Genomic DNA, 15,009 nt, shown 5'->3' on the forward strand with positions numbered 1-15,009 from the left:
TCGTTCTGACCAACGAATTTCCGAACTTTGTTTTCGCAACGTAGACGTTCTAGTTTCGACCCGTCCAAATAACCTCTTACTCTTTACATTTCTGCTTATGCAAGTAATCGGATTCTTAAATTCAATCATGGCACGTGTCGGTTCATAAATTCTAGGACACTCCCAAACGTGCATTCGTCAAAGAAAAATCCTGACTAGTATTTCAAATTACTAAGTATCGGAATAACGACTGTATGATAAATCATGATCAGTTTCAATGAAAAAAATGTATAATGATCATTTTATTATTCGTCGAAATGTCACAGATTTTCATCGCTCGTTAATACCCTCAAGACATCCCGCCCAGTCTCGTAGCACTTTAAGACTTTTAAACGGGGCTGTAATGAAGTTGGTGGTTTCGATTCGACGCTTTTAGCTGCGCAATCTGTACGAATTAATGAGGGAGACCGGAATAATTTTATTAGAGTTGCAGAAGTAACTTGATTAGAGATATTGATAGGCGGAGGCGTTCCGCGTGAAATCGTGTTACAGTCCGCAAATTTATCGTGTAAGAAGTTAGCGCGACAAGTCGTGGGACATCTCCCTCAAGCGAAACTTGTGTCGCCGGCAACGAAGTGGTCAGGATGAAACGCGATAAATAAGAATCGATTGGATTCGTAGCTACTAGCAAAGGTAGTAGAAGTTTAGCTCCAATAATAGGACGGTAGAAGGTGGTTAACTCTCTTGCTTCCATCGTCGATTTTCCTTAACTATCCGTGTCTCTCTCTTCCGCTGATTCGACCAGTAACTTCTGGACTAACCGGATTAACCGACCCTCTGACGACGGAAACGGTTCTGTTCTCCCCGGCTACCGTAACTCGCCGTTTATCCAGAGTTCATCCTCTGAGACGGTGTTATGATAAGAATCGTCCACTTCGTTCAAAACTCGGCTGATAGTTAGCCTATTGTGAGCGGCGCAAAGACGCGAACAATAATGCAGCTTTGAACAGTGGGCACTTGTTGTTTCCGCGCGAGGCTTCCTTTGTGGTAAAAGCGGCCAGCGATTGTGATTACTCGCAACACCGTGAAACGTTCCCTACTTTTTATAGATTCGACGTTTATAAATAAATAATTATTCTGGTTGCGCCGTTAGTAAAGTTGGAGACCGACCGGCTGACCTCCTCTTTCTTTTTCATCTCGTTTTTCCCAGGTCGCTCTAAAAACAACGCAATAATTTTTCATAGCTGAACGACGTAATCAAAAACTACTTTTCGGAAGTTTCTCTCTCCCAACGGCACTAAATTTCAATGAAATGGCCGCCGTGAAGTTACAACGGGACATTTTATGTACGACGATGCGAAACTTTCTTTACTATACGCCTGTAATTTTTTCTAAATACAGGTAACCGTAGTTTTTCATGTACCATAATGAATCCTATGGCTGTTTATACACCCCTTGAAACTGTTTTTCATCCGCGATTACATTTCGCGTTGGCCTCCAACGGTCCCGTGAAGCGACGGCTTCTTAAAAGCCCTTTATGAATACGATGAAACGGTACAGCGCTGTATAGCTGTGTGACGTTTCATCGAACCGAGGAGAAGGGAAAGGAAAATGGTCCCAATGCTCCGAGTTTCCATTTATCTCGAAGATCCATTCCCGAAGGAGCCGTCAACGTCGTCAGGAAGATCTTCCTCGAATTATTACCGGGGACCCGGCTTCGTGAAGGTACTCTCGCAAGGATTGACCGCGTTGGGATCTGGCATCGAGTTCGATCAAATATAAATCGCGAATCCTAGCTTAGCGGCCATCCCGTTTTTCGATATCGAAGTCAATCCTAGTTTACAGTCTGCGTATATATCTCGCGATAGATCGAAAAACCTTCAAATCCGCCAACCGATACATACATATTTCAGTAGGCAACTCGATGGGAAAAGGAGGAATTTTCTTTTCACGACGGGAGACCTAACGTTGTCGCGTGTTCATCAGTCAACGTCCCAACGACAACAGCTTGTTTCAAATTGTAATTTGTGAGGTGAAAAGTTCTTGACAAAATTTTCCACGTCGAATAACGTCGGCAACAATAGCGCGCTAAATTCATGGTATTTTCGCGTACTATTAAATACCGGTCCGGCCTCACCTTCGGAAAATGTGTATCTCGAAAAAGAGATAGAATAACGCCGGGAACACACAGGGAACAGATTGCACGGGATGTATGGCGCAGAATGGCAATCACGAGCTGCGAATAAGCCGTTTATTGAATCTTGTTTCCGACATTGTTCCCGTTGTAACAAATGTATCAGCTGAATCTTTGCACTTTCCTCCGCCGAGGCAAAAGCGTGAAGCGAGAAACAGAGAGAACTAAGTGAAAATTGGCTCGATTTCAAACGACGCATTAAAGACTAAATAAGAGTCCCCACTCTCTCTCTCTCTCTCTCTCTTTCTCTCTCATTCTCTCTCGGTTGAAATTATTTGCGAATTTCCAATGTTTAATACTTAACGCAGAGAGCGCACCGTCCCTGCATATTTACAACGAGTTACGTCCCCGCAAGTCGCCAGAATGTTTCACCTCATTATACGAATTGTCTTACCCCGTAACTACATTCTACCGTGTACGCATGCATGCATACGTAGCAACGCGGTCTATATCTATGTATGTATGCAGATGCGTCGACAGTTCACCACACGAATGGTATTAAAAAATTTAATTTCAAAGATTACTGTTGCAGAGGTTTAATTTAATTTCCGTAAATCGGATTTTTCACTGCAGAAATGAGTTCACTCGCTCGCCCGGCGTCCAATTTAGGTAGAGAAAAATACTAAACGACATTTCTCTTTTCGTATATTACATGCAAGCTTTGTTCCGGTGTCTAACCTAGACCTACCCGTAGTGCTTTATTAACGGTACCGATCCATGTCATTAAAAATTGCATCAAGCACGTTAATTAGAAAAAACGTATCACGGTTCATGTTAACATTAAGCTTAAAACGTCTACATTTTTATTCAGCCTGCGTTATAAGTAATATAATTAATTACACATTTACCGAAAAATTTCAGGTGCATGTGATGTGTGGGAGAACATTGGAGAACACAAAGAAATTTCGATTTACATGTTTTTAGATTGCTTTGCAAAAGCTTTTGTTTTGTATAAAAATCTGCGAGCCAATTATAAATTCGGAATTATGTACGAGCACGAAACAATTGCAAGTTATTTGCATATTTCTTGCAAGCATGATTTTCTCTGTTCGTATTTGCCTCAAATAAAGTTCCAATATCCGGTTCTAGGGATAATGTCTGCATCATTGAATACCAATATTACCTGTATACGTATTGGCTGAATATCCGCATTACCAACATACTGCGAGATTCACCATCGATCGACTAGTCTAGCTGGGACTGATATTCATATTATCCCAATCGTAAGAACTGAATTATGTAATACCGGCGCATCGTATCACATCGGCGGCGCACGTATAAGAATCGAGATGGACAACTGCGCTTGATTCAGCGAGTCAGATTATTTGCGAAGGTAAATAAATTCTTGATTAACTTTATCTCTTCAATAAATCCCATCGATTTTTTGTACAAGCGGTGGAAATGATGTCCGTGATAAATAAAATAAATAAATAAAATATGCGGTTTCATCACATTTCACCGGTACGCGATTTGAATACAATTAAAGAGTCATCGCGCTCACTATTATAGCTTTATCCGGATTAATCGGCCGCGAGTGTTTTGTGTACGTGTACTTTATTGATGAAGTTAAGCGCGGAGATTATCATAATGAATGGTAGGAACATCCATCGAATAACGCTGGATTATAACGTAGTATTTGAATGGTTAAGTGGAAAACTATACCGGCGTGCGCGAATAGATCGTTCCAATTTCGCGAGACCGCCGGCAAAAAACGTTCCCGCGCATTCCTACACTGATTAATTAAATATCTGTATCTGTTTTCCGTCTCTGTAATCACGTTCAGCATTTTTTTCATTTCAGTCGCCGCGCACAGAAATTTTCCCGGGAACAAAAGGGCCGTTGTCGAGCAATAAGAGCGCTATAGAAAATGTAAATACGGCTGACTGACGTCGCAAACGATGATAATATAAAACGGTCTTCAATTTCGCGCACACACCGGCCGACAGACTTTAATCTAGTATACTTTTCACTTTCTTTGATAAAATTGTTTGAACGTTAAGAACTTCTTGTTGGATTCTCTCCGCGGGTGGGGCGGCGAGCAAGTCAGTTTCTTTGAAAGCTGGAACTTTTCCTGCCGCTCGCCGACCGATCGGACGGCCGAACGTACCGGCCAGATAAAAGCAATTGTAAAAGCTGCGTGCCGGTTGAATGAGCTTTCGTAAATGGAAATTGTTTAAAATTCTTCGCCCACCGACAGTTTCCGAGACAAAGCAAAATAGCACTCAGGTAAATGAACAATCTCCGCGCGGCGAGTCTCGGAACGAGCAAACGAGACCGTTCCTATACATATACGTACCCACCGTACACAATGTGTGCCGCGCTTATTATGTTTTACGCTTGAAATTTTCAACTTACCATGAGACTAAAAACTCATTTCCAACGTCAAAACAGCATATTTCATCAACAACGTTAATTCACGGCTGGGAAGTACGTTTCGAAGATATCGTCTGTGCAACCGTTCTGTGCCCCACTCCGGAAAATCAGTTTTTCTGTGATCCGATTAAATTGCGTCGATTTCATTTTCGTCGACGTAATTAACGAACTCTCTGTGCTCTTCGATCGCGATTTAAGCAAGTGACTAATTGTATTCCCACTCCTAATTGAATTATCGCTAATTACTACACGATGTAAGTGATTTAGCGCGAAGTGGCTGCGTCGTTGGCGGCGGTGTGTATTATTACCGGGGGGCGACAAAAGAAAAAATAATTGTAATTTACGTATATGCATATGCATGCACGAATTTAGACACGCGCATCTAACGCAGGTACTTTTCGGACTCGAACAAGTCGATTAGCATAGAGATTGAGTCGTGGCTGTTTATGCAAATATAGTACGGTAGTAAAGGTAGTAGCAGTAATTGACGTCGACGTCGTCAACGGTGATGACGTCATTCAGGCTTGAAAATCAACTCGATCTTAGATAAAAAATTAGTTATGAAGATTAAATTCTTTCCCCGGTCATAAAACGAATCAAGGAATTTCTATATAAACTCAAATCTCATTACACACCGAAAGAGCTTATTGATCTGAGTGTGAAAAATGTACGGAGTTATTTGATTTAGTGGAGTCCTTTAGAGAATCCATTGTTTTTCGTATAAATATTAATTGCCAGGTGCTTTATCGAAGCACAGCACGCGATTGAGAGACGGATAAATAGCGTCGCCGTAAAATTTTATTGTCAGATCCGAGATGTCTAATTACAAACTGACTGTATTTTAATACCCGGGCCAGCACTCATTTCTCACTTTCCGAGAACACTAAGAGCCGCTCGTATATACGACCGTGGACGGGAATTAATATCAACAATTGTCCATATTGCATCGCAATTTGTGCTACCGGATCCGAGGCGGTATTTATGCGCCGAGTGATAAAATAAACAAAAAAACTGGGATGCGCTCTTTGCGCGTAGGCCGGGCATGGTATTTGCTTTTGACAACGTTATACGTTAAAATAAATTATTCATTAACGAGAACGGAGAAACAACGAATTGAATTGAATTCCGGGCGCGCAGCTCGCGTGACGCGGTACGTCATAATCGAGAACGATCCTTTTTTCCTCTGCTCTCGCACCGAACTAATCGGATCGCGGCATAAAAATGTATTAAAGCTTCAATTCTGAGTGAACATAGACGGCCGGTTAAGCGGGCATGTCCGTTGGTAAGTGATTTTTCGTTTCATTAAACTGTGTACCGAGTTTGTTTAAGAAGATTACCAAACATCACATTAATTTGCTGTGTAATTAATCAGATTAAGCTTAATATTTTCCTATTTTTGCCTGTTCGCCCGTGTCGATCGATCGGGCCGCCTGATCGGCAACGAAGGCCGGCGTTGTATCAGCGAATTTTACGAATCGATCCCGCGACCGCGTTTCATAATTCGAATCCCCGGCCGTATTAATCGGCCCGAGTGTATGAATTCAGACACGATATTAGACATGTTCCGTATAAATCACAGGGAAGCTCTGGCTAAACGAGTAACGAGCGGTTTTGCGCGGGTGCATGTCGGCGACGACGCGACGCGACGCGATGCGACGTGCGGACAGAGGGAAGAGGGGACAAGTCGAGGACGAGGTTGTGCCGCCGCCACTACGGCGTTAATGCTAATGCTAATGCTAATGTCGATGCTAATGGCGTTGACGTCGTTCGCTGCCGATCTCTGCTCGCGAATGGACCCACGGCAGACACGTACTACGCCGGAGCCATCAAATTGATTATCGCCGATTTATATGATCCCGGTGTAAGCAGTTCGATCGAGTCCAGACGTTCCGACGCCTTCCGCTTCGCGATTTCACCCCCGAATCGATTCTCATTCAGGCGTTCCTCTCTCTCTCTCTCTCTCTCTCTCTCTCTCTCTCTCTCTGGCCACACGTCTTCGCTGACAAATGCGTTCACCGAGCCGGTGACCGGGAGAATCCAAAGAATTTTGCAATCTTTGCTTAACCTTTCCCGTGGACAGCGCATAATTATGGTTACAAAGATTTCGGATACGCTGCGGTGAAGCGTGGAAATCGAACGGACTCCCGCGAAAATGGACGATAAATTTCATACGAGTGTCGCACGGTCCGCCGTGGCAGAGTTGTAAAACGGTGATTTATTTACAAGGCGAGCTAATTGATTTACAATCGCGGCGAGGGCTCGCGCGACCAATGGCAGCCGCGGCCTGCCCAATCCTCGCCTCTATCTCTCTGTCCTCTTCTTTTAATACCTCGTCTGCCTCTGTCCCGCTCGTTTTAACAATCGACAGAACAATGCGCACAACAAATAACCATATTTTCATAAATCCCACGCGGACCGATTTTATGCCGAAGGATTGATAGCCTTCTCCTCTACTCTCAAAATTTCATCAACTCTTCTGCGTACCAAACTGCGATAATAGATTAAACCTCGTTCTGGGGCACGTCGTTTTAGTTTTTGTTTATAACCTGACGATCGATTAAAATAGATGAAATAGAGAATTATGGTTATCGAAACCCATTAATGCAGAAATTTGGGGCTGTTATAGTTCAGTACTCAAAGAAACGTTGTTATCTATTGACACGATCGAAACCGAAAGGATTCGTCGATGATTTATTTTTACGTATCAGAATGACACAGACTTTGGATATCCGGCGGGTCCAATACTGAATGGCAGTACTACATGGCGCAACAGTTGCTTTCAATCAAACCGATTTGTCAGTTATCCTCTTACGTTTCACACAGACTGAGTTTATTTCTAACACGTAAGACATCCAATTAGCAACATTATAAACCAAGGAAAAGAATCTTGAAAAGTCCAATTAGCCGCTTACACGTGTATTAAAAAGAAGAGAACTTCAGCGACGCGTAAGTTTCAAACCAATGTATTCCAAGCAGAAGTTCGTGTCTCGTACTTTTTGCTAGTATCCGATTATGCAAAAGTATTAAAAAGAAGTGCCCCAAAGCGTAGTTTAACCATAGATTACGGCAATACATAATGTTTAAGTACGGGTCTAAAACGTGTTGGTTTTTCCCTCAATATTTTCACGTTGTTCTACTTTTCCCGTGCGTGCCCTCGTCTTTTTCAGCCTTTGTAGGCGGCCCTTTTTCGCAACCCCTCCGGTAGGAAAGTGTAAAATCATAAAAGTGATACGCGTGTATGCTCATGCTTCCGGATCGCGTGTTGAGCATCGTACCCACCCGGATTGTACCGCGCTGGAGCCCGTTTTTATCGAGGACACGCAAAATTACAAAAAGAAGAATCAGTCGCTATGTCGCCGCAGATGCGAGCCGAGGATAAGATTTTTGACGGTCTCGGTCAATATTTTAAATCGAAATGAGCACAAAAACATTTAGTAATCATCCGTTCCTCTTCGAAGTGAAAGTGGTGATCGAATTAATTACAGGATTGAAGCGAGATGAAGGAGCAGAACGAGGAGAAAGTGTATGGCAACTGTAATACTTTCGCCAGCTTTTCGTTGTGAAAATGCTGGCCAAGCGAGCAATTAAACGATAAAACTAGAATACAGTTTTATAGCGTCATAGAGAATCGGATTTCTCGCGAGGCTCTATAAATCCAGCTGCGGGACGAGTAAACAGCTGCGAATGGTCGTCGTGCAACGTATTAGCTCTGGTTAACGCGGCCGGGGATACTGTCACTGGTTTGCGGCGATTTACGATAAAGTTTCGACCGCCTTACCGGACAATCGTACCACTGCTCCTCCTCGTTAATACCCATACATATATCTCGGTTACTTTGCTTCTCTTCGCCCGGTACAAACGTAAGACGGCACCCTTCGGCTAAGTCCACAAGGGTTGTTAACTAAATCTGATACCCCTAAGCCCGGGCGATGAATCCCGAAAGGGGGAGAGAGTCCCACGGTATTTATACAAGCTTCTACCAAGATACACTCATTCGTAACGGTATGATCCATATAGTAAATTAACTCTGCCAAGCATTGCGCACATCTCTATTCATAAGTTTTAAAGCAGCCCCCATTGTTCAGAAAAGAATATTCCATTTAGAGACTATCTCAAATAAGAGATAATGGCAAATCGTATCAGTCGTAATCCGATTATAGTAATCTAGTATAATGATTAGTTTCGGAATATATGGAACATAATCAATTTTCAAACAGTGACTTTGATAAAAGATGAACAATCTCTTTTTATATTACATTTCATTCGTACATTTATAGCGTCTCGCTTGGTCATGCCAGGCATGTCCGAACCGTTGTTTTGAGGGTGGGAAAGTTTAGCTGGCTTTCGAGGAGGATGATGAGCCGAGCATAGAGCGGAGAAATGTAAAGTATTAGGAGCTATTAGTAGCTGATAATAATAGATAAGCACCGTGATACTGCATGCGTACGTCTACCAGTCTCTCGATCCTCTATTGTTCTCTCTATTGTTTAGCTTTATCCATGCTGCGGGCTCGAATGACGATTCTAAAAAATCCAATCCTGATCAGAGATTACGGTATTTCGACGTAATCTTTGAAAGAGCTCATGCGATGCACGCGTGTCGTTCTTTCATTATTCAAACGGCCCTGCCGAATTTTACAATACCCTCTGAACGACTTACGAACGGAAGTCTCTTCTATTCAATAATTTATTTTATAAGCTGTGCATCATTTTATTAAATTCAGTTATGAAATTGTTAAACCGGTCCGCGCGCTGCATTGTTCCCGAAGATAAATGTACTTCGTTTCGCGATACGGTTTTATTGTAAACGCGAAAATATCGCGCGAGCGACTCGCATTAATATTTCACCTGCCACCGTGACGGGTTAAACCGCGGCGTAAGATCATTGTACAGATGCTAAACGATATCGGAGGACGTCAAACTCGGTAAAGTAATCAAGCACGCCTAGGTACGGAATCGTGGTAGACGGAAGAGCGGTAAATCACGAGAATCAATTCGCGAGGAGAAAACGTTCAACCGAGTACCGCGCGTACGATCGGCCATAAAATTTCTCGTGGCCCAGGACAAAAGGGCGAGACGGTCGAGTCGACTGGCAGTTTTCGTGCGGCAGCAAAGAGCTCCGAGCGGAGACACGGGAAAACAGAGTGCAACGTCGGGAAATAGAGAAACGTATCAACGGGATAAGAAGGAGGAACGAGTGCGGCGAGGGGGAAACGGGGTGAAACGGAGTTTAAAGGAAGAGAAGAAGAAAAAAAGGAGGGAAGAGGGCAAAAGGAATACGAAAAAGGAGGTCGGTTCGGGCGTAGCATGCGAAGAAATTTGGTCCCTCGAAAATCAAAGGTTGACCACAAAGTGGCGTACAACCAGACACGGGGCGTAGACGAGACAAAGGGAATCGGGGCCGACCGATCGATTGGTCTCTTTTACTCTTTAGCGAAACACAATGACCGTCCATTTGGGGATTCTTGAACCCTCTGCCCCGACACCGCCCACGGTTTAACTTTTTTCTCGCCCACCCCCTCGAGAACTCACCCCTTTCTGGTACTGGCCGATGCTCTACCTACGTACTCGACTTCGTAAGTGGAAAGGGCAGATAGCACGTTTACCCTCGAGATCCTTTTTTTCAATTCAAGAGTGCAATCGCCGACACGTCGCCGTTTCTTTATTTTCCGCGTTCCTACAGAATCGGGCATAAAATACTGGGGCGAGAGCCTCGGTGTGTTACAGCTTGAAAAATCTTGCTGTATCACAGCTAGAGACGGGACGGAAAGAGATACGAATTTCTGAATTACTTAAATAAAAATCTGTTTAAAGCCGAGGCGAAGGGAGAAACATTTCTCCAGAGGGAAGTGGAAAAATCTGGCTTCGCGGTGAAACATGAATCTCCACGTGGCACATGAATCCCGGAAGTGGGCTTCATGCCGGGTTCCTCCGTACTAAATGCCTAGTTGATCCGGTTTTGCGTGCTTTATGGAGTGCAGGACCGTGCATCACCGGACGCGAAGGGGACGAACGTGAGGCGCCATATTTCCAACGGATGTAGAACGATCGTGACTTCGTATCGTAAATGAAATCACGTACGCCCGCCGTTTAACACGGAAACGTATTCTACGTAAACGATTCCGTCTGGCTGCGAACACGCGGCTAGATACGTACATACGTACTACGTGCGCCAACTACTCTATCCGAACAGTATTTCTATGAATGTATGCATGTAAATTCAATAAGCGGAACGCGCGCACCGACGCGACGAGAGAGCCATGATCGCAAACTTGTACGCCGTATACTTATGCATATGTATTTTCAATTCGAGTAGTTGCGTAAGTAGGCGTACGCGTGCAAAGAATTTTCGGTTACGAGTTCTATTTCGCGTATTTTAAAATTCAGCGACCGATCGATCGTCGAAACGCGGCCATGAATTATGGATCGATACGACCGTATAAAAAGGGGAGTTTAATTTTTTGATGAATAGATGGAATCATCTATCGGGATCGGGTCGGGTTACGGAGAAATAGGACATGCGGCATCGAGGCGGCTTGGTTCTCCTTAAACCGTTTTGAGGTAATGGAAATAAAATCCAGGAATAACGATTGACAGGTGTCATAAAAAGGCAAGTTTCTCGATGCTTTCAAGCGGTAGCAACCAATATCCGTCGCGGCGGGTGTCGTTTCGTATCACGGGGTGCACGTACGCAATGGATATTGTTTCCTCGTAGCCGAAACCTGAAAAGATACGAGAGAAGTTTTCCCCCCCGCGGGCCGCCACAGCCGTCTCGCGTCGTACAGCTATCTAGACGACAGGCTCCCTTCCGGTTCTCATGAGGTAATGGGCTTTCGAGGGTGGTGACAGGTTGCGAATGGAGGCGGGGACAAAAGCGAGGAAGACACTATGCCGAGCTTCCAAAAGCGTGCCGGTAACAAATCATTCAAGAGGAAGCTATACAGTTCCTGCCTTTCCAAACCTCCCCCGCCTTCGCGAACCATTTGATTTATATGTTGGTCTTGATTACAATTGATTTCGCTCTGATTGTATCTGGCCGCTCGCAGGTCTACACGCGCGCCGTCATCATTCTCGGACGTATTTATGCTCGGATCCGTTCCGACGTGTCGACGGCGACGCCAATTTCTAGACCGAGTTCTATAAATTACCTCGGCGCGCTACCGGCGACGAGAGTCCGATACTTTCGTCAAACACTTTGCGAGCGCGTATTCGATTTCGTATTCTTTCCATGGAGGGAAACGTAACGAAGTTCGTGCCGGTACATATTCGAAACTCGATAGTACAGTTTCCGACGCGAAAAAGTTAGTCGAGGAATTTCGTTAAGGCTCCGTATATCAGTCAAGACACTGGAAAGGGTTGTTCGCTACAGCGTTCCGGAGCGAAACCTGAACGCACCGGGCCACAGGTGTTGCCTCTTTGAAATTTCATTTCTCCTACGAATGAATAAATCTATCTACCTCCGCCCAGCCAATGTTTTTTCGCTATCCATTCACCCACTCCCGACGTTTCGTAAACGATATCCTCTTTTTAACTGCCATAAATCGTAGAAATTACTGTAACCCACAGATTCGTCGAGGTTCGTTCGTTTTTTCGCGCTTGAGCGCCCTGGAAACTCGGATCGTCTTCGACCTCTGCCTTCACGGTAGAGATCACGCAGATGTTAACAGACCAGTTTTTAAACTCGTATCTCTGTTCGTTCATATTTCAGAAAAAATTCCACGTTGTTAATTATTTTTAAAATTTAATTGGAACGTCATACTGCCATTAAAAGTGTAATGCATGTCTCTATATGCATCGAGTCGAAATTATTAACGATACATCATCCGTAATGTCATTTCGATTTGTGTAAATCCGATTAACTAAATATTCATTTTTTCGCTCATAGACAGGGGATGCAAGTATACATATATGTTAAACCTTAAACATATATTTCGGTTCCACGTTCAGAGACATCGATGTTGCAGGATTTCTTAAACATTAATAATCCTTAGTGGAACATTAATCAATCGCCGGACATTAAAATTCGATTAAAAAATCATGACTGGGCAAAGTCCGTTGTATATTATGTGAATTAATCAATTATTGCTTTCCTCATCCTTCCGCAGCTTTTCCATTTACAAGGCTCACGCTTTAATCCGCAAGACCAAGCCGTCTTATGAGCGTAAGCTACGTTAATCCAATCTGCCACTCCTAATTTAATAACGTTTAGTATGCGTCAGACACAAGTGTCAATTTAACCTTTAGTAGATCTGCAGAAATAAATCCCGTAATACCCGATCCTCGGTTTTTAATATGCACAATCAATTTATTGGAAATAACGAAAAAATATATATCTGGAGTTTCTATACGTCGTCTGTATTAGTGAAATAACCGGGAATAGCGTTGGCGAAAGTATTTTATATGATTTCGAGATGGAACGAAAGAAAAATGCGAGAGGAGGGTGGTTTAATGCATTCATATTTTGGTCCGAGGGTTACTATTCTGAATTTCTTCTCGAAACGTTATCTCGTTTGCTTTCCACTCGCGCAGAAATTTTACACCCGAGCGGTTGTCCTGGAAGAACGACGATCAGGAACGTGAGGAGCGTCGTCGAGTGCACATCGTCGGCCGTCGCCGTCTTCTCCGTCGTCGGTGGTACTGACAATGGATGTCGCGAATGTTTGCCGCCCTGAAGCAACGAGACTTCGGTACTCGAGGTGTCAGTCGAGCGACAATCTTGTCGTCGTCATCGTTGCGCCCGAGCCGCGCGCCTCCGCGGCGTTCGTTCGTTCCTTCCTCCTCGACGAGAATCGCTTCGTAAAGCAATTTTTCACCGGCTCTCTCAGAAATACATTTAATATACTCCGAGACAAAACGGATCACAACACCGTGTACACAGATTCCATATACGAACGCGTTAAGCCGATATACATTATGTTTTGACACATGGTATCGTGCTCTTTTTAACAAATTCTACTCACTAATTAAGCGTGGACGCTGAAAGAAATTACAGATTTAATTGTTTAAACAGAACATACGGAGCAAGGAATAATGTGAAGCGTTCTCAAATAGAAAGAGGCGATTTGACTGTTAAACGGTGAAAGAAAAATAGTCGGATTGAAACAGATAAAAGAGGAGAAGATTGAATACGAGTAGGAAATAAAAAATACACGATTAAACACTGTTTAGACATGTAGGCACAGATAACAGATCCGAATGTAAATACATATAGAGAGAAACGTATGTGAAATGAAATTACACACGGAAGTACAGGGACAGAGAGAGACAGAGATAGAGAGAGAGAGATTTAGAGGGAAAGTCTACCAACTAATTCTAATTGTAAAAGCAAACGAACCAACCTCCTCGGAAAGGCCTAGCTGAAAATGTTCGTGGTCCTCCTGTAACAGAAACACATCATGTAAAGAGATTATGCGGTAACGAGAGTAAATAACTATTTTTTAAGATCTAACGAACATCTGCGGAGGGCGAGAGGATGGGTGCTAAAATATGGATTATTTCGTTTAAAGATTTTCGAGTTGACAAGAGATTCCGAGCGTTTATTTCGAGGCCGTGAGAGATCGATGACATTTAAAAAATCAACGCAACTGTCGTTTGACACCCCCGCGGGCACAAATTTACTACACACGATATTTCAGTAACTGTGAAAAAAGGGTAAGGCCGGGACTCGTAATGGTTGCGGGGCGTGAAATAAAGTTTGCACCACGAACTCGACGTTCACAGCGATTAAACAGCGACGGAAACGCGAAACGGGTGAATGTAAAAATCGCAGCCGCTCAGTTTTCCTGAAAATAAAACCGGAAACAAAATGGATATTGACGGGTGTTTGGTGCATAATACCGTTATCAATAACACCGAATAACTTCCTATTAAAATTTCAGGCACGAAAGGTGCCAAAATTTTTTATTTCAAACGAAACCGCTCTCTGTAAAACAGGTCCGCGATCGGTAGTCGTCACATTTTTTAGGTACCCGCATTGTTAAAATTCCCGCGCCTTTATTAGAGTTGACGGAGAAATTTTGAACCTCCGCGCACAATCAAGTTTAAGTATTTAACCATTCCTTTTAATTGGACTTTTTTAATCCTTCGCGTCCTCGTTACTTACGCACGTAGGTAACCTTTTCAACCCTTTAGGGAGTTGGAATGCACCGGCCTGGACGAGGTCGTTGCCTCCGGATGATACGATGTGGGTAGATTTCCCAAGAAAAACTAATTATTAATTAAACTCGCTCCATTCTCGCGTATAGAGATTTCCAATACAGAGGAGCAACGCGTCACCGTCAGAATTAAAAAACCTTTCCATTACCAAATTAAACAAATTAAACAAAAAATCACGTAACACTTCCATTTGTGATTATTGGAGAAACAGATTGTTGATTGCCGAACGCAACGATGATGCTCATTGATCGGAACGAGAGTAATCAACGTCGTATGATGCATCTGTATGGAATTTCTAGGCAGTCGCGA

General features: G+C 43.5%; 1 protein-coding gene across 1 annotated transcript in view; it reads right to left on the reverse strand.

The window, feature by feature from the left end:
* Positions 1-15,009, reverse strand: part of LOC108626244 (synaptogenesis protein syg-2) — a 59,463-nt gene that overhangs the window by 14,186 nt on the left and 30,268 nt on the right. The window contains exon 3 of the mRNA XM_018026825.2: positions 13,884-13,922. Coding sequence (XP_017882314.1) covers positions 13,884-13,922 — 39 coding nt within the window. The remainder of the gene's footprint in view (positions 1-13,883; positions 13,923-15,009) is intronic.

This window comes from Ceratina calcarata, unplaced genomic scaffold, assembly GCF_001652005.2.
Source record: "Ceratina calcarata isolate Rehan_Ccalc_2016 unplaced genomic scaffold, ASM165200v1 scaffold39.2, whole genome shotgun sequence".
In the NCBI taxonomy this organism is placed as follows: domain Eukaryota; kingdom Metazoa; phylum Arthropoda; class Insecta; order Hymenoptera; family Apidae; genus Ceratina; species Ceratina calcarata.